We start from the raw sequence: 24,936 nt of genomic DNA, 5'->3' as shown, positions 1-24,936 counted from the left end.
CTTGTTTATATCCAGTAAGAAGCAAGAAATGCTCTAAGATAGTTTGCTTTCTTGGCCTTCATTAGATTTTACCAACACAAAAACATAAAACACTCCCTTAGCCCACAGATAACATTATTCGATCGGCTGCTCAATGACCATCTGTCATTTGAGCGATCACACCAGCTTACAACGCATGTGAAGATAACTCCAACGGTTGCCTGCTCGCCACTCTTAGACCTTTTTAAAAAATATTGTTATAGCTAAACCCTTTGAGGCAGACACTGTTTCCAAATGAACTGTTTAAAGTCCATTCTAGTGTTATCTAAAAGAACATAGCTCTTTAACAGGGTGGCACTTTTACCATTCTCTGTCATGCTAGTGCATCTAAAACCAATTACTCACCAGAGAAGCTATTGATTTTGTGGAAGTGCAGTCTCATATTAATTTGTTCATTTGTTGATGTGTTTTTTTCCATTCAGTCAGCGCTACTGCATCTGCAACCCTGGGGTGGTGCGTCAGTTTAGGAACCCAGATACCATCTTCATCCTGGCGTTTGCCATTATACTTCTCAACACGGACATGTACAGCCCAAACGTGAAGCCAGAGAGGAAGATGAAACTGGAGGACTTTGTAAAGAACCTTCGCGGTGAGATTCAAATTCACGTTTTTTCGTTGCAAACTGAATCTTTTCCATCCATAAATTCCGCTTCAAAGTCATTCAGAGGTTTTTGTCATACAAAAAAAATTATACTCAAATTTGCTCTAATTAAACGTAGAGCATGTGCTCCAGACTGATTAATGGCCTCTTTGGGATAGCAATGACATTCTGGTCACAACCTTGCATAAAAATTGGAGCAAAGCAAACAGAAATTCACCTTTAACTTTGATATGTAAATATAGTCACATCGTAATTCAGATGTGCTTTACCTACATTTCGAATTCTCTCCTAGAATTTCCGTAAATCTTTTGCGTGCCCTACTTATACATGGGCTTTTTCTTTTGTTTTTTGCTTAATGTGCACACCAGGGGTGGATGACGGAGAGGACATCCCAAGAGAGATGTTGGTGGGCATCTATGAGCGAATCCGGAAACGAGAGCTTAAAACTAACGAAGACCACGTCTCCCAGGTACAGAAGGTGGAGAAACTCATCGTTGGCAAGAAGCCGGTGAGTGTCATCATCTCTTTTGTCTTCCACAATTCAAAACAGTCCATCTCTATCTATCATGTTGTGAACTTACATTGACCCCGGTTCTAGAAATGACACTTTATCGATTCCAGTCATGGTCTAGTGGTGTGAAATGATCCAAGGACATTGGTTAAACATGTTCCTTCTCTCACCTATTGTGTGTTTGTTTGCTTTCGCCCCTCTATGCAGTGTAGATCTATAGGTTTTATTGTTCTGTAAGGAACCATTTACAAACACTTTTTATCCTCAAGAGGCACATGACATTGAAACTCTTAGAAGATTCTTTATCTACAAGATGTTCTTCTTTATGACAGATCTAATACCTATCTTGAGACCTTCACTGTGTCTGACTGTGGTGTCTGTGTGTGTATGTAAGTCATGTGGCGAGGGCTGCGTGATGCTCTGCAATGATAAATGGGATTTGCTTCTCCACAGAGGCCTTCAGAGTTACCTACAGATTAAATCTACTGACAGTTCACCTGCTCTGAACTCAACCACCTTATCATGCAGTATAGCAAGTTACAACCATATTATTATTCAGTGGAAGAGGCATATATTATATATTTAATATGACGCAAATGGAAATTTATAGACATATTTTAAAAAGATTTTACAATTTGTAAATAAAATATTTTATTATATTCTGTCGAATGGGGTCTTCCATTTTTTTCAGCATAATGATTCCTTTGTGGTTGAGGAGAAACGGAGAAGGGACCCCACCATTAAATGTTATATTAAAAAAAGACAGCATTTTAAGTAGGGCTGCACGATTAATCGCATGCGATATTTAACGTGCATTTTGATCAACAATACAGTAAAAGGAGTATTATTGTGAAATATTATTACAATTTAAAATAACTGATTTCTATTTGAAAATATTTTATATTTTTAGATTATAAAAATTTTTAATATAAAAAAATATATTTTTAATATAAAATATATAAATGTATTTATATGTATTTATAAATATATTTATTTCTGTGATGGCAAAGCTTAATTTTCAGCAGCTATTACTTCAAACTTCAGTCTTCAACATGATCGCTAGAAATCATTCTAATATGCTGATTTTAAGCATTTCTTATTGTCAATGTTGAAAACAGTGTTGCTTAGTAATTTTGTGGAAACTGATACTTTTTTTTACGTTTCTTTGATCAAAAGAAAGTTAAAAAGAACAGCACTTTCTTCAGGTTTTCACTGTCACTTTTGATGAATTTAATGTGTCCCTCTGGAATTGAAGCATTAATTTCTTTAAAAAAAAAAAAAAGGCAGACCATTATCATCTGCCTTGACTAAAGTCTGTTACCTCGACTAGATAGATCTGGAGAGTTGTATAATCCACATAAGATCAGTACAATATGCATCATCTCTCCAGCAGAGTTGTTGGTCTCTCCCAAGGCTAAACTAACTGAAGCTGTTTCCATAATGAACTTTCATCTTCATTACCACATCGAGTGCCTGTCACACAGTTGAATTTGGAAGCACTGTGGGTTTTCAGAGCTGAAATAATTAACATTTAAGCTTTAATGGAAACAGCACACATGGCTTGGTTGCCAGGAAAACCTTCTCCCTGGTGTATCTTCCACGCATCTTGGGAGAGGACATAATGGAGATCTCCTGTGGAGCTCAGATAGAAGGCTGCTGTGCCCGAGACCCCTGCCTGCAGACGCTGCATCCCGGGTGCTGTAATTAGGTTCCAGAAAATGGGCTGAGACTTCCTGTCACAGTTTCAAGCAGCAGCAGTTTGGCTTCCCATTAACCTCCCTTCTCACCCCATTCATACAGCACTGCTCACATCTGACAGGTAGATGGAGGGGGGTCTTGATAACGAGAGACAGAGACCACTCTCTGACCTTCAAACCTCCCTTCAGTCCTCTCGCTATGATCCTTACTCATCAGTCTCATTTTTTCACTTTTCAGATCGGGTCTCTGCACCATGGCCTTGGATGTGTGAGTATAATGTTTCACTGTTTTTAATCCTCTTACTGTCATTAAACAATTCAAGTCAGATAACCATGGTTACAAAACAGTAAAATAATTACAAAATAATTGATTTTAATTGAGGGTTTTCTGCATTCTTTCTGGTCTGTTTTTTATTTTATGCATACAGCAAATATACATACTCTGTAGAGTATACATATACAGCAGCAATAGTAAGTCGTATGCTAGTGTGGTATTTTTGGGTCTCAAATATTCAATAAATCAATATTTGTGTCCCACACACAGGTGCTGTCTCTACCACATCGCAGGCTGGTATGTTACTGCAGGCTGTTCGAAGTGCCAGACCCTAACAAACCTCAGAAACTGGGTCTCCACCAGAGGGAGATCTTCCTATTCAATGACCTTTTAGTGGTAAGAAAGCACACACATCATAGCCCATGATGCAACGCGAGACACGTAAAAACAGGAAAAAATGAGGTCGAACAGTCTTACATCATAACTTTTTTTGTTATTCTAGGTCAGCAATTGTGTACATCATGTGTCCATGATCAGAAAGTGTTACTCAGCTTTTCCAAAGGCTCAAAGAATAGAGCCAAGGATAATTAGGAACAGATAGGGTCCTAATGTGACATTCTTTCAATTCAGGTCACTAAGATTTTCCAGAAGAAGAAGAATTCGGTGACGTACAGCTTCAGGCAGTCCTTTTCTCTATTTGGGATGCAGGTGCTTCTGTTTGAAAACCAGTGTAAGTACCCTCAGTGAAGGGTCAAAGCCCTTCTGACCCCATATTGCCCTTTTCTGGACTATGTTTTACCTTGTTCGTACAGTTTGATTGCACTCTTTCACTTTTGTTCTGGTGTGTCAAGTAAAAACCAGGCTTTTCGCTTTGCAGGAAAACATGAAACAGGTGTTAAAGGTCATAAAATACTTCTGCTGTTGATTGAAAACAAATGAATTCTCAAAGTATTGTGTATTACGATGCATTTTCTCACGAAAAGATTAAAATATCTGTCATGTGCGCTTGCGATATGTGAGACTATCGATCAGTGCGTCCCTCTGAAAAGGGCACGTCTGAGTGCTGTCATGATCCGCCGGTCTGTAAATATTTCTCTCCCGCTGCTGCTTTTCAGATTACCCCAATGGAGTGCGTCTCACTTCAGCTCTTCCAGGCGCAGAAATCAAGGTTCTCATTAACTTCAACGCCCCCAACCCGCAAGACCGCAAGAAGTTCACAGATGACCTGCGGGAGTCCATCGCAGAGGTGCAGGAGATGGAGAAGTACAGAATAGAGTGTAAGCAGCTCTCATAATACATTATTTTAGAAAAAGATTGACCAGGATAGTCCACAGAAGAAAGAAAGCCATAAGGGGCTTGAGCAATGTGCTGGTTTTTCACACTGCAAACCCTGTTTATTGTGCCTAAAAGCAGTGAAATGTGTGTGAAATGACATGATCATTGAAGTTGACGTCGTTTTATGCAGCCGAACTGGAGAAGCAGAAAGGTGTAGTACGTCCCAGCATTTCCCAGAGCTCAGGGCTGAAGAAAGAGACAGGAAATACCAATCTGAGTCGCACCAGCCTGGATGACAGTTACGCCATGGGTGAAGGCCTCAAGAGAAGTGCCCTCAGCAGCTCCTTACGTGACCTTTCAGATGCAGGTGAGTGTGCAGACCCACATAAGACATGTCATGAATTTCTGGCTTTATCTGTCACAAACATTGATTATTTTTTGCAGTCTTGTCCAAACAATACTTCGCCTCTTGCCAAAGTAGAGCGCTGAATGCTTGCTTCTAAATTGGTGTTTGTCCACAACCATTAGTGTAGCCTCAATTATTTATCAATTAGAGCTGGGTGATACTGTATGTAACATATTCAAGGATTTTATTGCCAATTTAAGATGAATTTAATTTGTTTAATGTGCTTTTATTTGACTGTTAGGTTTCCTAAAGTCTTTGTCATTAGACTAGTTTTGAGGTACTTGTCTAGTGAAATCAGTATGCAAAATCATCTTTGATTATTGTCACTAGATTTTTACCAGTGTAATTAATTAAAACTAAAACCAGAACTAATAAAAAAATTTTTTTGGTACTAAATTTAAATAAATGTTGCCTTGACAATTAACTGAAATAATTTGAAGTACTAAAATGACTGAAAATGATTATATATATATATATATATATATAAAAGCCTGTTCAAAATGGTAATAAATATTATAATAGTATATAAATGATACTAAAATAACACTTTTTTTTATACATAAAACTTTTTTATATTCCCATGGCTTCTTGGTTGAAATGAAGGCCTATGATTAAAATTTTAAAAAGTAAAATTTCAGAGCAAATACACAAATATCAAGCTATATATTAAGCTATCTATCTATTTATCTATCTATCTATATCTTTTGTTGGTATTATAGTATAATTGTAATAGTTCCAAAATGCTGAAAAATATCTAAATAATAGTAACCTGCCACCCAGCCCTATTATGAATGTCCTTTGCCATGGCTAATGAAGCTAGATGCATCCTGACAAATATTATCTTCCACATTAGTTGTTTTTTCCCACTCTATAATTGAATCTTTGAACACAATTCACAAGCTGTAATATCTTCACACCCTATCTAGCACATCGTTTTGAGCCCTAAACATGGCAGTCACTGCACAGAAAAAAAATGGATAGTGTGACCTCACATGCTTTCTCTGTTAGAACAAACGTTTAACAGCACAGTCACGCTCCGTAAGTGTGAATCGAACTCGACCAAGCTGGCCGCTGAGCCTGACAGCAGGAGTCACGACACATGTGAACTAGAGACATGTCTGGCAAAGCTATGAATATCCCATTCCAGCAATCCTCTGCAGTGAAAACAGCACTGAAAATGTGTGCAGTATCTTTTAATTAATGCATTAAAGAAACAGTTCACCCAAAAATGAAAATTTGCTTAAAATTGACTCACCCTCAGGTTATGTAAGATGTAGATGAGTTTGTTTCTTCATCAGAACAGATTTGGAAAAATGTAGCATTACATCACTTGCTCACTCTGCAGTGAATGGGTGCCGTCATAATAAGAGTTAACAAACAAGACTCCAGTCCATTAATTAACGTCTTGTGAAGTGAAAAGCTGTGTGTTTGTAAGAAATAAACAAAGTCCTCCATCCATAAAATGGCTTTTTCCAGTAAAAAGTCATCTTGCCTGAATCAGGAGAGAAATATGCACAGGTCAAGAACCATTTATGGGTAAAAACAGTTCAAAAAAAATATGTCGGTGGATTTTGATGTGGAATGATTTTGGGCTTTTTCACTAGCAGAAACATTATTTTGGTTTATGGGTACGTATCTTGGCCTGAATCATTCGTTTCTTATGAACTCGTATACGTACTGCGTACTTTCTTACAAAGCTTAATTGACGGACGTGTGGATTGCTTGCCATGTTGTTATCAGTGGGCAAGTGATGTAATGCTAAATTTCTCTAAATCTGTTCCGATGAAAAAACAAACTCATCTGGCCTGAGAGTGAGTACATTTTCAGCAAATATCAATTTTTTGGTGAACTATTGCTTTAAGACGAAACTACACGTATAGCAGTTGATAGCTCTCCTAACATTGACATTCAATCATTCCGTGCTTATTAAAGATTGACAAAGGATTCATACTGCCAGTCTAGGCTGCCACATTTGTCTTTGTCCATACATCAGAAATGATCAAGATTTTTTTACCGTTTTGCTTGTTTTTGTTCAGTTGCTGCTACGATCTTGTCTAGGGATTTCAGTTTGTAGTCATCAAACCCGTTTGCTCAAGACTCTTGAAGATGTTGAAGATGTAGCTTTATGCTTAGTGATCTTAGGACCAGTATACCCTCATCCTTTGGCCCTTTAAAAGCTCCTGACCCACCTGGCTCTACCCTCCCTCCCTTTCCGGACAACGGCTGCTTGCTTCGTGTCTCAATAGCGCCCCTGTAGGCAGGCAGGATATATATGCCTCTACACACGCCTCTATATATCTGACTGTTCGAGCTGCTCTAATCTATCATATTGCATGTCTCGCTCAGGCAAGCGGGGGCGCCGCAGCAGTGCAGGATCTCTAGACAGCAATATGGAAGTAAGTACCGTGATATAGGACGCAAGAACCTACAACAGGCCGCTATTCTGTGTGACAATGTTGCGTTTTGAAACTGCAACTTTGCTTCATTTGTTTCTCTGGTCTGTCTACCATCTTTTCTTTTTGGTTGCTTCTTTGCTCAGTAGTTTCCACTGTCTGTATGTGTGTGGTGTTGTTTTTGGACTATGTAGGCCACCCTGCATGCATGGGCTGCCTGTTCCTGTGGAGCTTATGTGGAATGATGGGGAATTCTGCCCCCGTGGCTCACATCACATATCATAACATCTCCACGGTCCAACTTAGTCAGCATGACTCAACTAATTCAAACATCCCAAGTCACGTACCGTGGGCTGTGTGTGTCTTTTTATTTTGTAAATGGTTACGATTTGATTCCTGGTGGCATGTTTCAGTTGGCCGTTGCAAGTGAACAATAGAATGGTGCGCCTAAGCACTTCAAAAAGTGCAAGTCTTCATTTCCTCACCAACCTCCTCCAACCACTTGACCTCTTCCTTTGCAGCCCTAAGCACCTTTTACCCCTCGGAATGCCTTGAAATTGTTTCCCATCTGTGTGCAGATAAGCATAATAAACATGAGGGAGTTTAGCAAAGGTGTTGCTTTAATAGACTGGATTTGGATTGTCACCCATTTAGTCCGTATAGGTTATCGTGTGTGCCAGTTTGTTTGGCAGCCCATCCTGGAATGCAGGATAAGCCCATATGCTCATTTTAACATTACTAAAGGCTGACTAACTCAATCTTGCCTGTTTCAGCTTTTGCATGTAATGCATGGCTTTCAGGGATCTGCTTCGGTCTTTTATAAATGCATTAACTGCTGATGGATGGTCTTGATTGCATTGCTTGAGTGCTGTGTCCTTGTTTTATAATACTGACATAAATGGAATCATTTACTTTTTATGTGATACTATTTTGGGTATTAAATTTGCATTGCCTTTTGGTAGATATTACACTACCGTTCAAAAGTTTGGGGTCGGTGTGATTTATTTTTTAAAGAATATGAAAGAAATGCAAGAATGCATGTATAATGTTACAACAGATTGCTATTTAAAATAAATGCTGTTCCACAAAAATGTTAAGCAGCACAACCATTTTCAACATGGATAATAGTACAAAATGCTTCTTGAGCACCAAATTGACAAATGGCAAAATGAATGTTTGGAAATGTAAACTGATATTTCCTACTGACACACTACAGCAAAAGATAGAAATAACTGACTTAAACCCATTTTTTAGCTGATGTAAATACTAGTGTTCTAATAATTTTGGCCACCACTGTAAATTACATTTTAAAATATGTTAAAACAGAAAACAGTTATTTTAAATTGCAATAAAATTGTACCCTTTAATTTATGCAGTTTTACTGTGTTTTAGTAAATGCAGTGTGGGTGAGCGTAAGAGACTTCTTTTAAATAAATTTTAAAAATCTTACCAACCCCAAACTTTTGAATGGTAGTGTATATATATCCTTTTTATTGTTTGAAATATATGGAATATATATTTATTAGGAATGGGAATCAAAGAATTTGTTTAAAATCGAACTACACTTACTTGATTCTGAATATTTGGTACTTCTTTAACTTAACAAATATACAAAAAAAAACTTTGTTACATTTCAATGCGTTTTATTATTAATTAAAATTCCCTATTATGACGAAGCTCTGTTCTGAATTTGTCTTTAACTACACAATGCTTTATGAACAACTAGTCATAAACTAGTTTGTGGTCTTCTTGATTTGTACATGATAAAAGTAATGACTTAAGTTCAAGAATCAAATGATTCATTCAGTGAGCCACTAGACTGATTCAAACCAATAACTCATGACTTCACGACTCGTTTCTTACATGACTGGGAGTCTTTTTAATAATTTGTGGATTATTCATGGGAAAAATAAGGTAATTGAAGACCTGTTAATAGAACCAAATGTCATGAAAATAATTGCTGTTTTTTTATATTGTTTTGATTTTAAAAATGCCAAAATGGATTTTTGGTTCCCAACCCTAATGATTACACACTTAAATCAGGCCAAATAAACATTTAAACATTTAGAATGCAGAATGTGGAATATTAATAACTGGAACTCATCAAGCAATCTCGTGTTTAACTTCTCCATTCTCTCGCTCCTCATCCTCCTGCAGGGGTCCATCATTAGCAGCCCCCACATACGGCGTCGAGCCACTTCCAGCCGCGACTGCCCCTCCCGCCAGCAGTCCATCCCCAACTCCTCTTCTCTCCTGGGCTCCCTGTTCGGCACCAAGCGGGGCAAGTCGCCCTCTCTGCCTCCCCAGCCCTCACACCCCTCCCACCCGACACTCATCTCTCACACCCCGCACCCTACCAACCTGCACCACACGGCCCGCGATGGCGTCACCGAGACCCAGGCCCAGATGCACCCCCACCATACTCAGTTTTGCCACATGCAGAATCCTCCTCCGTACCACCACCACCATCACTACCACCCCCCAGCGCACATTCAACACCCACCCCACCAGCACCACCCTCCGCCCGGCCCCTCGTCCTCTCACAGCCACTCGCACGGTCCCCATGGCCACGGGCCACACCCCTCCCACTCCCAGCATGCACCTCACCACCACAACCAGCCTCCGGCCCCTCCTCCGACGGCCAGCAGCACCAAGCCAAAACACAGCGGCATCAGCACTGTGGTTTGAGCCCCTCCGCGAACTCTTTCCACTTGGGAATGGGACCGTTTTTGGCGGGGTGACCGTTGGGCCTCTCTTTAGATTGTAACGTGCAACGGATTGTTGCTGCCTACAAGGACACGAACAAAAGGGCACCATGACTCACGTTTCAACTCATCCAGCACCCATTTCCTCTGGAAAGGGGAGCCACACTGTGTAGCACCGGTCTTCTCTTTGGGGGCGGCTAGAACTCAAATCATCAGTTCTTACCAGTCATTGCTCAAGCTGTAGAGCCCCAGATAAAGCTGCTGCTGCTTCTTTTAGGCTCGATTTTAGAGACTTTCAACCCTCTCGACTTTGGCGGTGAAGCAAGAGCATGCGCAAAAGACCGGGGCAACTGTTTTCTTGTGCTTAATTACCTAAATGCATTATCAAATAGCCTGCTTATTAGTTTGCAGAAACTAAAGTACGGTTTGAGAGAAGTCGGTCACAACGAGCCGTGTTCCAGTATTTAATGTAGCTGTAGACCACACATTTCTGTGATATAGTTAGGGGACTATAATGTGCCAATTATTAAAAAGCAGTGACTGAGTTATTCCAAAAAAGAGAAAAAGAAAAAAGATGTGCTTTGTTTATGTCGTGCATATAGTATTTTGTAAAATAATAATAATAATATTAGCAGCTATTATTATTATTATTGTTATAGGAGAAAAATGATCCGAAGCCTCAGATAAAATCTCAGTATTCTCTGTTTACTCTCGAAGTTATTAGTTTTCACTGATACTGAACTCAGTAGGTGGCCAGTTGAACAACATGGAAATTATTGGTTGCCTTGGAGTTGGAAGACTCTCCCGGAATCTCCGGCTTGTGTTCGCTCCACCTCCTTCGGGATCTACGTAGCACAAACCAATCACAGGGACTGTGGGAAGGGTGAGGGCGGAACAGGGAAGCTCTTGGATGGATCCTCCACGGCCTCGACTCGTCGGTTCCGGCCACTGATGCAACATGGTTTTATTTTTTTAACTATTTTTTTAGAGATGAATAAATCAATATGAAATAAATGTACATTTGAAGATGTTTATGGTAAAGCCGATGTGATGGAGAAGGCTATTTTTTCGTCTAACATTAGGGGTAGGGTTTGGGTCGGAGGAAAGCCAAAGCTGATGGAATTCTCTCCCCATATTTCAAGAGTGAGTTTGTGCAGAGATGTTGATTTTTCTCAGCAGGCTGAGCGTGTGCCCTCTTCTGTGTGGAAATGAAGTAGGTTTGATACATATTCTTCTGTCCTCCTGTGAGAATGCCTTTCACCTGCTCAGAAACACAGCTAATGTAATGTAATCTGATGTAATGTAAACTGCATATAATATGTAGCAGTGGGTCGGACGGATGAATGGATTTGGACATGTTTTTTCACACATATCCCCTTTCTCGGTTCAATTTTTGACTTGTTTTATACTGTAAGTAGATAAATGGTGACGGAGCTGTGATTCGATGTAATAGTTTTGTGTTGACACTCTTTTAACTCAAGTACAGAGCTTCTGAACAGCACTTGTCTTTGTAAATAATCACTTAATGTACAGAAACCACGGCTGAAATGAGCTCGCTCTCTTATATGAGACCAGTGTCAGCACATTTGCTGTGCGTTGTTTCTCTTTTTTCTGACTTTCCTTCTTTCTTTTTTTAATTAATTAATCATGTGCAATATGTATGTTTCAGTTTTGTAAATTCAACCAGTTGGTTGATTTTGCTTGTCATTTCTGTTAGCATATTTCCAATATCATACATCAAACCCCATATTGTTTCTCGCCCCCCACCGACATCTTGTTCTCCCTGGTCTCTGTTTTACCTGCAACCTACAGTCAGGAATGTCAACTAAAGTACTCTTGCATGTATATTGTACAAAATATTCTCTAGATATTGCATATTTCCAGAGATATTATCAGTGTTACAGTTGACCGTTGTTAAATGAGTTATGATGATGATGAGCATATTAAAATCTGTAGACTTCTCTTCATTCGAAATGTCTTTAGCCTGTTTCGTACCGAAATAGATTCAATTAGGAGACATCTGTTTATTGTTTATCTGGGCTTGAAAAATCAAACACTGAACGTCAACTAGTTTATAAAGGAAAATATTAGCCGGTAGCCTAATCGTAATGAAGTGCCGCCGGGGCACATCCGTATTATAATAATAATAATAGAAGCTTACAGATAATAGAGCATAAATCCGTGTTTATGTCATTATCAGACTTCATAACACCTGGCTTGTTCCCAAGATGCACTGAGGCCAGTAATTTGTACAGTACAGCATTAATCAGACTAGGACAGCCCATCTCTGTGTACAAATGCAATCACCCGAAGCCATTTCTGACTAAACAACCCACCATAAATTCAAACAACTGTCAAGAAAATGTCTCTTTCTAGGTTTAGTTTTTTTAGGTTTTTCACTTTTGTGTTGAATGTTTTTTATGGATTTCACTGCAGTGTATTGTAAATGTATTGTGGTGCTTCAGCTTTGTACTGTACAGTACAGGACGGTCAAGTCAAAACGTCACAAAGCTTTGCATGCAGCTGATGCCTAGCACCTCTGGTTGAAATGTGAGCTTATTTAAAAATGAAGAAATGTGCTTTCTTTTTACTATGTTTTTCCTCATCTTTTGTTTGTTCGATTGTTTTGTTTTTTTAAGTGGTGTTGGCTTGCTGTTACATTTTATACTGCGCCACTGCATTTCGGCATGTATATCACTTGTTTACCCCCTAAAAAGATCATTACACTTCAGTTTTTTTCTGTAAAAAGCCTGTGCCGCTGTACATATCACAAACCAATGTGAGAAAATAGAAAAAAAGCATATCATATATAAATCTAATATGGATGATAAAGGGAAAGTGTAAGGGTAGGGGGTTGGGTTGACGTGTACATAGTCTGTATAATACTTTTTTGTTTTTCGCTCAGCCATCGCATTGACGGTGTAGTCCTTTTTCACCTTAAAGAGACTCATATAAACATGACACTGCTTCTGCTACCAAATGTACTTCTCACATTTTTGTCATAGGATCTTCTTTAATAAGCCGACTGTTACATAACTCATCGCCTTTCATGTGCGTCCACTCATACATTTCATTTTTTTAATTACCAAACAAGGAGAGGATGGTTTTAATATGCATTCTGTTTCTAAGTAGATGATGAGACCCTATTGATGTTTAACTATAACTGTGACCATGTTGAGAACATGAAATAAAACAATATACCGTAAAATTCCTAACTTGTATTGTTCTGTATTAAAGCACACATTATGTTGAAGTAAATCATTTTGAATGCATGTTTCCAAGTCCTTAAAATTTTCTGTGCATCTCAAAAGCCATTTATGAGTAAATTGTTGTATTGTAGTTATATATGAATCATAAGAAATAGCCTTCAAAACTCTCCAAATTGAATTCAGCATACTGGTACATTTGAGTCTGCGGGGTCTTTATGAAAGGTTTGCTGGCTCTCAGAATTCTTGCAATAGTCTTTCTCACTCTGACATATTTTTATTCACACGTTTCGGTTAATAGTGATCAAACTAAAGCATTCTGTGAATAACTGGTAGGTTAGTCTCTATTCGTCTTCTCAGTGCTCCTTGAGAGCTTTTATGAGCTTTGATAAACTGGAGTTTCTTAGTGTCTTTATATTTGTGGATGTCAAACTCAAGGTCAGTACATCCTCCTTTATCCATACATGAGGTCTGAATAAGGAGCTAAGACTTCACACAAATGCTTTGAAAATATTCAAAACGTCAGTAAGGTTTTTTTTTTCAATACTTAATTCAGCAAGGACGCATTAAATATATCAAAAGTGACAGTAAAGTATTTAAGGTGTTACAAAATATTTCTATTTCAAATAAATGCTGTTCTTTTGAACTCTTTCGTTTTCACCATTGTTAATGTGTAATATTTCTCGAGCACCAAATCAACACATTAGAATGATTTCTGAAGAATCATGTGACACTGAAGACTGGAGTAATGATGCTGAAAATTCAGCTTTGCCATCACAGGAATAAATGACATTTAAAATATATTACAATAGACAGTTATGTTAAATTGTAATAATATTTCACAATATTATTGTTGTACTGTGTTTTTGATCAAATAAAAGCAGCCTTGGTGAGCATAGGAGACTTCTTTGAAAAATATTTAAAAATCTAACCAACCCCAAACATATATGATAAGGCTGAAAGTTTCAAGATTCGTGTTTCTGTGAATAAAATACACAGCGCATAAGTTGTGAATGACTGAATAAAAATGTTGGTCCCACTTTATATTAGATGGCCTTAACTACTATGTACTTACATTTAAATTAATCATTTGGTACAATGCACTTATACATGTTTTTACATTGTACTTATATTTTTTAAAATACCTATATGTAATTACATTTATAATTACACTGACCCATCCCTTACACCTTAACCCATCCTTAAACCTACCCGTACTACCAAACCTGCCCCTAACCTTACCCGTATCCCACCTCAATAGCAGCAAAAGTGTTTTGCAATACAATATGAACACAATAAGTATTTTTTTATTTAAGTACATAGTAGTTAAGGCCACTTAATATAAAGTGCAAGTGCACTTATGCATGTGACCTACAGACAGGTGGTGAGAAACAGACTCTGTGCCCTTTTTGTCTGTGTCTGTCTGGCCTGCTGTAGGCTATAAATAGGGCAGCTTTGAGGGTTAAATCCTCATTGTCAACACTAACGGCGGTGTCGCTGCCCAAAGATGGACTGGAAGGAAAGAAACCCGCTGAACTGCTCATTACTGTTATTTCAGTAATATTTGAACTCAGGAATTCACCTAAATCCGAGCAAGTACTGTGATGAAATCAGAGGCCAGAGAGAATTGACGACGATCAATTTTCACTCAGCATTGAAATTAATAATTTGTGTAGTGCAGCTAAACACTGACATCTGCAGGGCACGAAATGAACTGCAACCAAACCGACTCGGGTCGTCATCAATGTGAGACGAAAATGGGTGAAAGGTGTTTCATTCAGTTGTAGGGTGATTGGGGTGAGTATCTACCTTGAAGATGAACCTGAACATACTTATTGTTTTGTCAAGATCGGTCAAACTTGGGAGAAATTTGTTTGCTGCACGAGGAGCTTGTCTGCATCACTTTCAGTCGCGACGCTTCATTAGATCCAGTGCGAGGAGTTTGGCATATGCCAAAGATCTGTTCCTGGGCAAAGTAAACAAGGTAATGTCAACAAACTACAGAATAAATTGTTGCTTTATTGTGTGTACATAACTGACATAGCTATTAAAGTATGACACCACTTGAGCAGGGTCAAAGAGTCTTATAATCAATAATAGCGATGATAATGTTCATAATATTTATAGTTATTACAGTGGATGGTTTTCTTTTTGGTTAAATACTCTGGATAAGACTGCATTGTTACTGTACATTAAAATTTTATATATATATATTGTGTGTGTGTGTGTGTGTGTGTGTTATTAACTGATATCAGCTTTTGCATTTTCTTATATGAAATTTATACAAATGACTGAGAAATGTATTTTTTTCTGTACTTGTGCAAATATCACCATAGTTGATTCCACGAAGATTGACCATGAGGCTGTAATTCCTCCTGAGACTTTAAATGGGCTGAAGGAACTGGGGCTGTTTGGGATCCAGATACCTGAAGAATATGGTGAGACTGACCTCTGACTTCATACACTTCATACAATTTCTAATATACCATCAGACAATTTCATCTTCTTGTTTGCCTGTTTCCTCCAGGCGGTCTGGGCCTCTCAAACACCATGTATGCCAGGTTAGGAGAGATCACGTCTTTAGATGGGGCTATTGCAGTCACACTGGCAGCACATCAAGCCATTGGTCTGAAGGTGAGCAAATGACTGTCTGTGTTGCATCGTGCGTCCTGTAATAAAGCAATAGTTCACCCAAAAATGAAAATTTGCTGAAAATGTACTCACCATCAAGCCATCAAAAATGTAGATGAGTTTGTTTCTTCATCACAACAGATTTGGAGAAATTCAGCATTACATCACTTGCTCACTAATGGATCCTCTACAGTGAATGGGTGCCATCAGAATGAGAGTCCAAACAACTGATAAAAACCACACAATAATCCAGTAATCAACACAACTCCAGTCCGTCAGTTAACGTCTTGTGAAGTGAAAAGCTGTGTGTTTGTAAGAAACAAATGCATCATTAAGGCATTTAACTTCAATTCGTCACTTATGGCCAAAATAATCTATAATAATTCAGTGAAAAAGCCCATACTCTGTTGTCCTTTCATACCAAAATCCACTGACATATTTGTTTAAAACTGTTTTAGACCGTTTTGCTTGTAAACAATGCTTGATCTGTGTATATTTCTCTACTGATTCAGATAAGACATGCAATATTTTGAACAGAGAACTTATTATAGCTGAAATAAATAAAATATCTTAAGGAAAAATTTTGCATTACAAGCATGCAGATTTTCACTTCACAAGACAATAATTGATAGACTGGAGTCATGTGGATTACTTGTGGATCACTGTAATGTCTTTATCAGCTGTTTGGACTCACATTCTGACGGCACCCATTCACTGCAGAGGATCCATTGGTGAGCAAGTGATGTAATGCTAAATTTCTCCAAATCCGTTCTGATAAAGAAACAAACTTGTATACATTTTGGATAGCCTGCAGGTGAGTACATTTGAGTACATTCCTTTAAGTTCTATGTTAATTGACAATTTCCATAACAATCTCTACATTTTAGGGTATACTGATAGCTGGAAATGACGATCAGAAAGCAAAATACCTCCCCAAACTAGCAACAGGAGAGCATATTGCAGCTTTCTGCCTCACTGAACCTGGAAGGTACGACATATAACCTAAGATTAAAAACCATTTCATTTTCAAATCTGCTTTGGTTATTATTTTTAAATGCCATGTCATCTCTCATGTTAGTGGCAGTGATGCGGCATCTATACAGACACGCGCCACGCTGACAGAAGATGGCAAGCACTTCTTGCTCAATGGCACAAAGGTGACTGCCTCAATCAGGTCATTGTGTTTGGCATAGTGAAGTCTTTTTATTGGATGATGTTGATTAAAACTTTATGTTTGCTCTAAAGTTTTGGATCTCCAATGGTGGCTGGGCAGACATCATGACTGTGTTTGCCAGAACTGAAGTTGTTGACAAAGATGGTCAAAAGAAAGATAAGATCACAGCTTTCATTGTAGAGAGGGCATTCTGTGGCGTCACCAGTGGCAAGCCTGAAGACAAACTGGGCATCAGAGGCTCAAACAGTAAGTTTAAACCTTCATCTACTTTTGTGCTTGAAGTTAATGTTGAAATGTATTTGTGATTGAATTTCAATCCACCTCAAAGCTGGAGAAAAACATGGACATTTACTGTAAGTCACAGTTAAAATGAATTTTTTATTAGACTTTTATAATGTTCCAAAAGATTTCTGTTTTAAATAAATGCTGTTCTTTTGAACTTCTTGTTCATCAAAGAATCCTGAAATCACGGTTTCCACAAAATTCTTAAACAGCACAACTGTTTTCAACATTTTTAATGAAAAAGAAATGTTTCTTGAGCACCAAATCTACCTATTAGAATGATTTCTGAAGGATCAAAGGACATTAACATGACAGGAATAATAAATGACATTTTAAAATATATTAGAATCGAAAAGTTATTTTAAATTGTTAAGTTATTTAAAAAAACACAAAAAAATCTTACCGATCCCAAACTTTTGAATGTTAGTATATACTGTATATATAACCAATTGGCATTTATTTTAAAGATGTAACAAATAGGCATTACTTAAGTAAAAGATATCATTAAAAAAATTGTAGGTTATATATACAGTGGGTACGGAAAGTATTCAGACCCCCTTAAATTTTTCACTCTTTGTTATATTGCAGCCATTTGCTAAAATCATTTAAGTTAATTTTTTTTCCTCATTAATGTATTTATTGTTCAAAATTAAGTTGCTTTTTTGCATACACATCCACATTATTAAGTAAAAGATATCACAGAAATGGTTGGTTATGTAAATCAATTTTAAAACAATATATTTATTGTTCAAACTTAAGTTTTGTATTTGGACACTTTTTTTGCATGCACATTCATTGAATATTTGTACTTTCTTTCAATAGCCTGTGAGATCACCTTTGAAGACACCAAGGTGCCAATTGAGAATGTCATTGGTGAAGTTGGTGGTGGTTTTAAGGTGATACAAACTCCCTTCACTGCACATTTTTAACACTATAATGACATGATGTTGCATTGACACGTGACATGTACGCATCATCTTTAGGTCGCCATGAACATTCTGAATAATGGGCGCTTCAGCATGGGCAGTGCAGGTGCAGGGCTGATCAAGAGGCTGATCGGTGAGAACACGATTCATAAAAAATTCAACATTATTACTCGCATCCTTGTCAATGTAAATGTAATCTATACATCTCTTCAATTTAAATTAATTCACATGCCACATCATTCCAGAGTTGACATCAGAATATGCATGCACAAGAAAACAATTCAGCAGAAGCCTTTCTGAGTTTGGAATGATTCAGGTACGTTACAATTATGTTTAATCATATTGAATGATTCTGTTGTTACTATTTGCTAAGTCAGCATGTGGGTTTTATTTGTCTTTGGCACAGGATAAGTTTGCTACCATGACCCTTAATGCGTTTGTGATGGAGAGCATGGCTTATCTCACTGCTGGAATGATGGACCGACCTGGAGTCCCAGACTGTTCTCTGGAGGCTGCTATGGTCAAGGTAAAGTAAGCTGAAATCATCATCACTTGAACTTATTATAAAAGAAAAACAACATGTTGGAGCATTGACCCTCAGTGGTGGTTATACAGGTCTTCAGCTCTGAGGGCAGCTGGATCTGTGTGAGTGAAGCCCTGCAGGTTTTAGGAGGGCTGGGCTTCACCAAGAACTACCCCTACGAGCGCTACCTCAGGGATTGCCGCATCCTCCAGATATTTGAGGTACAGAGGAACATGATTACATTTTTTTAGTCAAATCAGCAAAACCGCCATTCAGAAGTTTGGGTCCAGTATTTTGTATTGAAAAAAGTCTCTTATGCTCAAGACTAAAAAATTTAAAATAATATTGTGAAATATTTCAGATGGTCCTCACTGCAGAACACAAGATCCAGGGGACATGGCTGGATCCCACCTTACATATACCTAAACCTTCCCTGTCTCCACCCCCTGATCCCTAAACCCACCCATCTACACCCCTAAACCTACCAAGATGTGGATCCAACCACACCCGCTGGATCTTGTGTTCTGCAGTGAGGGGCTACTGAAATATTTTACATTTTAAATAACTATTTTCCATTTATTTAAAAAAATTACATTTAAATTTCAGTGTCACACGATCCTTTAGAATTTTTTTCTAATATGATTATTTGCTGCTCAACATTCCTTATCAAAGTTGAAAACAGTTGTGTATCTTAATATTTTTGTGGAAACTCTGATTCATTTTTTCAGGATTCTTTTCAGGAAGCTAAAAAGTACTGTACAACATTTATTTGAAATAGAAATATTTTGTCACATTATTAAAGGCTCTTACTGTTATTTTTGATCAATTTTATGCATCCTTGCAGAATAAAAAAAAAACACACACACACACACTGTTATACTATTATGAAATATTAAACTGTTATAAGAATAAAAAAATATATATATATATATATAAATATATTCAGAGTTTAGGTGCTTCTACACCCTTGTTATTCAACTATAATTTCCCTCTGATTTTAGGGATAAATTATGGGTAGGTTTAGGGGTAGGAATAGGGTTAGGTCTATGTTTTGGACAATAATGTTGATCCAGGCACATGTCTTACTTGGCAAAATCATGGCGTCCATATATATATATATATACACACACACACACACACACACACACACACACATTTTTTTCTTATTTTTTTTACCACCAGGGGGCATGTTGTCACAAATGTAAGGCTCCAGAATGAACATGCAAAAACAATTGAATTGTATTATATAATGTGCTTTTTTTTCTTTCCTGCTTTTAGGGCACTAATGAGATTTTGAGGATGTACATCGCACTTACCGGAATGCAGTATGCTGGCAAAATACTAACAGGAAAAATAAAGTATGTGAGAAATATAAAAAACATGTCAGATAATTAGTTTATATTTAAAAGTAACATAACTGCATGGTTTGACATATGACATTGTCTTCTCACAGGGAGATGAAGAAGGGAAATGTGGGGGTGGTGTTTGAGATTCTGGGAAAGAAATTGAAGGACTCAGTGGTGAGGACGGTGGACTTTGGACTGACCGGCAAAGATAGCGTTGTGCACCCCAGTCTGACGGTACAGAACCAGTGCTGCTTGTGCTCTATATAGCTGTAATCTGTCATATTATAGAGTAAAATGACACCAGTGGTCATAAACTGAATGTACGTCATGGTAATAACAGCAGTGCAGGGATGTCCAGTAAAAGTCCTGTCACCCTCACATCTGATCTCGCCTAGTTCTCCTGCCAGTCACATTTCATCAGGCGGAATCCTTCCTTCTGATCACTCTTTAAACCCGTGTGGTCGGGTAATTGAGCCCAGCTCGTTTTCAGAGGAGTGATGATGTCATCTTTCTCCCACAGGAGAGCGCCAAAATGTTTGAGCAGAACGCTGCACACTTCGGCTCCACTGTGGAAAGCTTACTGTACCGATATGGAAAGGTAAAACTGTTTGATTTATTATTTATTGCATTATTTAGAAACTTTTTGAAGCTGTTTTCATTTTTAATAAATGAAATAATTAGAATTTTTCTGATTTCCCCCCCTCCCTCAGATTATTTATGTATTTATTTTTACTGGATAGATAATGTCTTGCCAAAGCAAATCTCTTTCTTTATACATAAAAACAGATATTTATCGTAAGCTAAGCCTCATAGTCACCATTCCCATCAATCTCATTTTCCTCACCATCAGTTTTTAATCCGAGTTTGTGCACATTCCTCGGATGCTGCCAGAAAATGAAAAATTACCATTGGTTTAACATACAGGCGTGTTTTTTCTTGTAACGCACAAGGTGATTAGAGTGGGCTGTTAGCGCTGCTGGGACCTTGTCTCTGGTCCCTTCTTTCCTGTTGGGTTGAGGTAATGTTCATGTGTGACACAGCTGGCCTCACTCTCTCTTTTCTGAATGGACGTCTGTGTGGCCGTGCTATTGTAATCAGACTGCAGTCACAAGAGAGCAGCCTGGAAGTGCTTCAGATATCCACACACTGTTTTTCCTGTTTTAATCTTCATTCATTCTCATCTGTAGGAAACGTTTAAAGGAATAAATCCCGCTGCTGCAGTGATTTTGCCTACATGCTGTGTGAAATGCAAACTGTGGAGAGGCAGGCACAGGATGTGTTTGTCTTTTTATGGGTATTACTGTTAGGACTGCCTTGATTTGTCCTACTTTGAGTGACCTAGATCAACTGAAACATCTTGAAATATAATATAGAGACAGAGTGTTTAATTCTAGATACAGACAAATCTGTGCATACATGATTATCAGTACAAATTTTAAAATAGTTTCATATCATCAAAACTATAAAATAACACAAATGAAACCAACAGAATTATGTTGTGACCAAAACATTTTAAACAAATCTAACCTGATTTTGTTTTAATTGAAGTGTTAGTTTTTGTAAATAAATCAAAAAAGACATTTATCTACAATGCCAATTTTAATCATAAAAGTTTTGATCAAAAAAAGTTTAAGTTCATGAGAAACATACATTCAGTTAAGTGTGCCCAAATTTTTAACATACTCCTTTTAACGTACTGTTCAAAAGTTTGGGGTCAGTAAGATTTTTTTAAAGAAAATTAATACTTTTTTATTCAGCAAGGGTCTTTCATATTGATCAAAAGTCACAGTAAAGACATTTATAATGTTACAAAAAATCTATTTCAAATAAATGCTGTTCTATTGAACTTTCTATTCATCAAAGAAAACATACCACAATTTCCACGTAATTATTAAGCAGCGCAGCTGTTTTCAACATTGATAATAAGAAATGTTTCTTGAGCACTAAATCAGTATATTGGAATGATTTCTGAAGGATTATTTTAGAGTGAAGACTGGAGTAATGATGCTGAAAATTAAAACTTTTGAATGGTAGTGTCCATAGAATTCAAACAAAAAATCTAAACTTTATGAAATTTTTGCATGAACTTTATTGATTCTTTTATACAAAGCATTTTGTCAAAAAAAACAACCTAATATTACATTTTCACTTCTGCATCTTACAGTTTTATCTGTGACTTCATCTGTTTCAGACAATTGTTGAGGAGCAGCTTGTGCTGAAGAAAGTTGCAGATGTATTAATTAACCTCTACGCCATGACAGCCGTCCTGTCCCGCACCAGTCGCTCCATCAGCATCGGCCTGCGAAACCATGACCATGAGGTAACAGACTCTTAAACCTTCCACCCTGAGATCACATAGTCAGTTTCAAAGCAAGCCATGTTAAAGGAGCACATTACCTCGACCTGTAAAGCGATTCTCAGTTTTGAGACTTGCCTCAAGACTTCAGCCTTTTGTTCAGTGTTCAGTCAAAGCATTTAAATGAAGCATGCAGTGTTGAACAAGTACAGATTAGGGCAGAAAAAAAAAAGAAACAGCTCGTTTACTTGACCTGTTTAAAGGACTACACTTGAAAGGATTGTGGATGTTGCAGTGTGACAAATAATGCATTTCTTCTCAGAAGTGGATTGGTCCCGGGAGGCATTTTAATTCATAGCAGCAGAGCTGTTTTGATTTTGCATGAGAGAAACAATTGACGGAAACAATTTAATGACTTGTCATGCTGTGACTGCGCTGCTTGCTTGCATATTGGCTTAATCCGACAAAGTTATAGAAGGTTTTGCATGCTTTTAAACATACATTTCATAATTCCATGTCATTTTTTTTCTGTCTATTCTACTTTTGTTGAATTGCTCTTAGGTCAAAGAGTGTAAAATATTTTAGCCAACAAAAACCTCATAATAAAGGAAATTTGCTTGCACGTTCATTTTGAAATCGTTAATGTAAACAGCCTTGTTAAATCTCCACTGGGTTTCAGGTGCTGCTCACCAACACTTTTTGCAAGGATGCTCATTTCAAGAACAACTTCTTGTTGACTCAGCTTCAAAAAAGTGAGTAAAACGCACAGCTATAATTAATACCAGCCCTTCTCGTTTTATTGCATAGCAAGACAAAGCACTTGCACATGTTGTAGAATTTCCTCCACAACCTTACAAACCATAAGTCAGTCGCTAACACTTGAATGCGCTCTTCATACTGTTCCAATTACCAACCGCCTAATAACTCCAATCAATGCAATGCATTAGATCAGAGCGTTCACTGAACGGATTGGGGTTTGTGTTCTCTCCAGATTCCCCGGAGAACAACGATGCCAACACAAAGAAGATCGCCCAGGAGGTCTTAGCTAAGAGGGCGTATGTCTGCTCACATCCTCTGGACAGAACCTTCTGAGATGGCTCTCGTTGTCCGAAAGGTTTCCCACAACCTTGTGTCTCAGTTTAACCCAGCAAAAGTGAGGAACTGAGGAACTGCTGCGATTTATTAAATTAAATATACTTATGTTTCTCACAATATGCAGTCTTGATTGAGCCTCACTCTCCAATGTTTTAGTTCTTTTTATATCAGTTTTCTAGTGCCACCTAAGTGCTTCTTAATATTGGTTGAATGACATAAAATCCAAGTGATTATGAAGCAATACCTTTAATGCACATGTAAGGTGATGTCTTTGTTGGTTCTCATCTCCGTGATGTTTCTGCTGTGTTTGAAGTGGGCAGTTATCATAGGTGTCTTTGGGGCTTCAGCAGGTTTCTGACAGGAGTGTTTGCTTTTCTCTTCATCTGTGAGCGGTAAAACACTTTGCTTGTGCAGAAAGGAATGTGACCTCCAGTAATCTCTGTTAAAAAAAATCTGATTGTTACTGACAGAGCAGTTTAAAATTTGATAATAAAAAAAAAAAATCTAATTTCTGCACCCCAGAAGTGCTTCCAGGACGTACTACGCTAAAAACAACAGTAACAACAATACAGTTTGCAATACAGATGTTGTCTTACAAGATGACAACATATTGCTGTCGCAGCTGCGCTGTATTATATTTCGTCTTGTGAGGCAGCGGCAGAAACGCAGGAAGCTGGAATGTGCGGCTTTATTCCGTGCTGCCGTCTCCGCTATTTTCAAAACTCAACGAGGTGCGTATACTAGCGGTATATTGTGTTTTTCCGCTTGACTTGCACTTCGCAACGACACAAGATTGTTTCTGGCATGTTTTCTGCAAAAAACGTCTGACGTGTTTACGTTTTACGTGGCGTGAGGGCGTGAAAAAGCTACGCCAAATCCAATCTGGCCGGTCAGACTGAAACGGATTTCCAGGAATGCGATTTGAATAGGATTCCAAACCACATATGAGTGTAGCTCGAAATGTTTGTTACCATTCAGACTATCTAAATATAATCGGATTTGGGCTGACAGTCTGAACGAGGCTTTAGTGTTTGTTTCGAGAATTTATATTAGTAGTGTGAATGGTTCACACTTATTTACAAGTTGTGGTGCAGTAATTTAGCCTGTTATTAATTATTAAAACAGTACAAACTGAAGAACAAGGATTATGTCTAACCTGAAGTGGAATTTGCTGTACTGGGACGAGTATCTTGGAATTGTGTTTTTGTCCCAGCTCAGGCTGTGGTTCTGAAAGGGTCCAGGAGCAAATGGAATATTGGCCTCCCTCTTTGCTGAGCCAGTCTTTTCAGAAGGCTGGACCACAAAAATAACGGGAATAGGCTGAGGGGAAAAAACAGGGATTAGATCTAGAATAGCAAGCCTAAACGTTTTAAAGAAAAGTATGTTTGTTGGAAATCTGTCTGATAGGAGACATAATGGTCTGTCCATGTGATTTCTAAAAATGTTAATCTAACAATATATCTGATATCATTTTCAAAATGATATTTAACTGCCATGCATATTTTTATGTTCTGCAGTAATGTCGTTTTAGGAAATCATTTAGCTTTTTATTACTT

General features: G+C 37.8%; 2 protein-coding genes across 2 annotated transcripts in view; both read left to right on the top strand.

Annotated features, from left to right (window-relative positions):
• Positions 1–13,111, top strand: part of LOC107727750 (IQ motif and SEC7 domain-containing protein 1-like) — a 179,252-nt gene extending 166,141 nt beyond the window's left edge. The window contains exons 8-16 of the mRNA XM_016537709.1: positions 462–628; positions 1,009–1,148; positions 3,087–3,116; positions 3,393–3,518; positions 3,753–3,852; positions 4,238–4,399; positions 4,588–4,764; positions 7,150–7,199; positions 9,354–13,111. Of these exons, the coding sequence (XP_016393195.1) occupies positions 462–628; positions 1,009–1,148; positions 3,087–3,116; positions 3,393–3,518; positions 3,753–3,852; positions 4,238–4,399; positions 4,588–4,764; positions 7,150–7,199; positions 9,354–9,884 (1,483 nt within the window). The 3' untranslated portion in view covers positions 9,885–13,111. The remainder of the gene's footprint in view (positions 1–461; positions 629–1,008; positions 1,149–3,086; positions 3,117–3,392; positions 3,519–3,752; positions 3,853–4,237; positions 4,400–4,587; positions 4,765–7,149; positions 7,200–9,353) is intronic.
• A 1,731-nt stretch (positions 13,112–14,842) lies between these two features.
• Positions 14,843–23,614, top strand: LOC107727879 (acyl-CoA dehydrogenase family member 9, mitochondrial-like). Its single transcript, XM_016537916.1, has 17 exons — positions 14,843–15,119; positions 15,363–15,545; positions 15,635–15,741; positions 16,626–16,726; positions 16,817–16,895; positions 16,984–17,158; positions 18,017–18,090; positions 18,178–18,253; positions 18,366–18,436; positions 18,527–18,646; positions 18,736–18,864; positions 19,922–20,001; positions 20,097–20,223; positions 20,510–20,587; positions 22,181–22,309; positions 22,965–23,037; positions 23,277–23,614. Exons 1-17 carry the CDS (start codon positions 14,924–14,926, stop codon positions 23,375–23,377), a joined length of 1,899 nt encoding a protein of 632 aa, XP_016393402.1. The 5' UTR covers positions 14,843–14,923; the 3' UTR covers positions 23,378–23,614.
• Positions 23,615–24,936: the final 1,322 nt, after the last annotated feature.

This window comes from Sinocyclocheilus rhinocerous, unplaced genomic scaffold (assembly GCF_001515625.1).
Source record: "Sinocyclocheilus rhinocerous isolate Xijiao unplaced genomic scaffold, SAMN03320098_v1.1 scaffold576, whole genome shotgun sequence".
NCBI lineage: Eukaryota > Metazoa > Chordata > Actinopteri > Cypriniformes > Cyprinidae > Sinocyclocheilus > Sinocyclocheilus rhinocerous.
The sequence above is the reverse complement of the archived record's forward strand: the minus strand, read 5'-3'. Positions and strand labels throughout refer to the sequence as shown.

What these genes read in the sequence shown, in the direction of transcription:
- LOC107727879 (XM_016537916.1), top strand. Translation starts at nt 14,924, where the DNA reads ATGAACCTGAACATACTTATTGTTTTGTCAAGATCGGTCAAACTTGGG. An exon ending in TCTTGCTCAATGGCACAAAG is followed by an intron (nt 16,896 to 16,983) that starts GTGACTGCCTCA and finishes TTTGCTCTAAAG; the next exon opens with TTTTGGATCTCCAATGGTGG. An exon ending in TGCGAAACCATGACCATGAG is followed by an intron (nt 22,310 to 22,964) that starts GTAACAGACTCT and finishes ACTGGGTTTCAG; the next exon opens with GTGCTGCTCACCAACACTTT.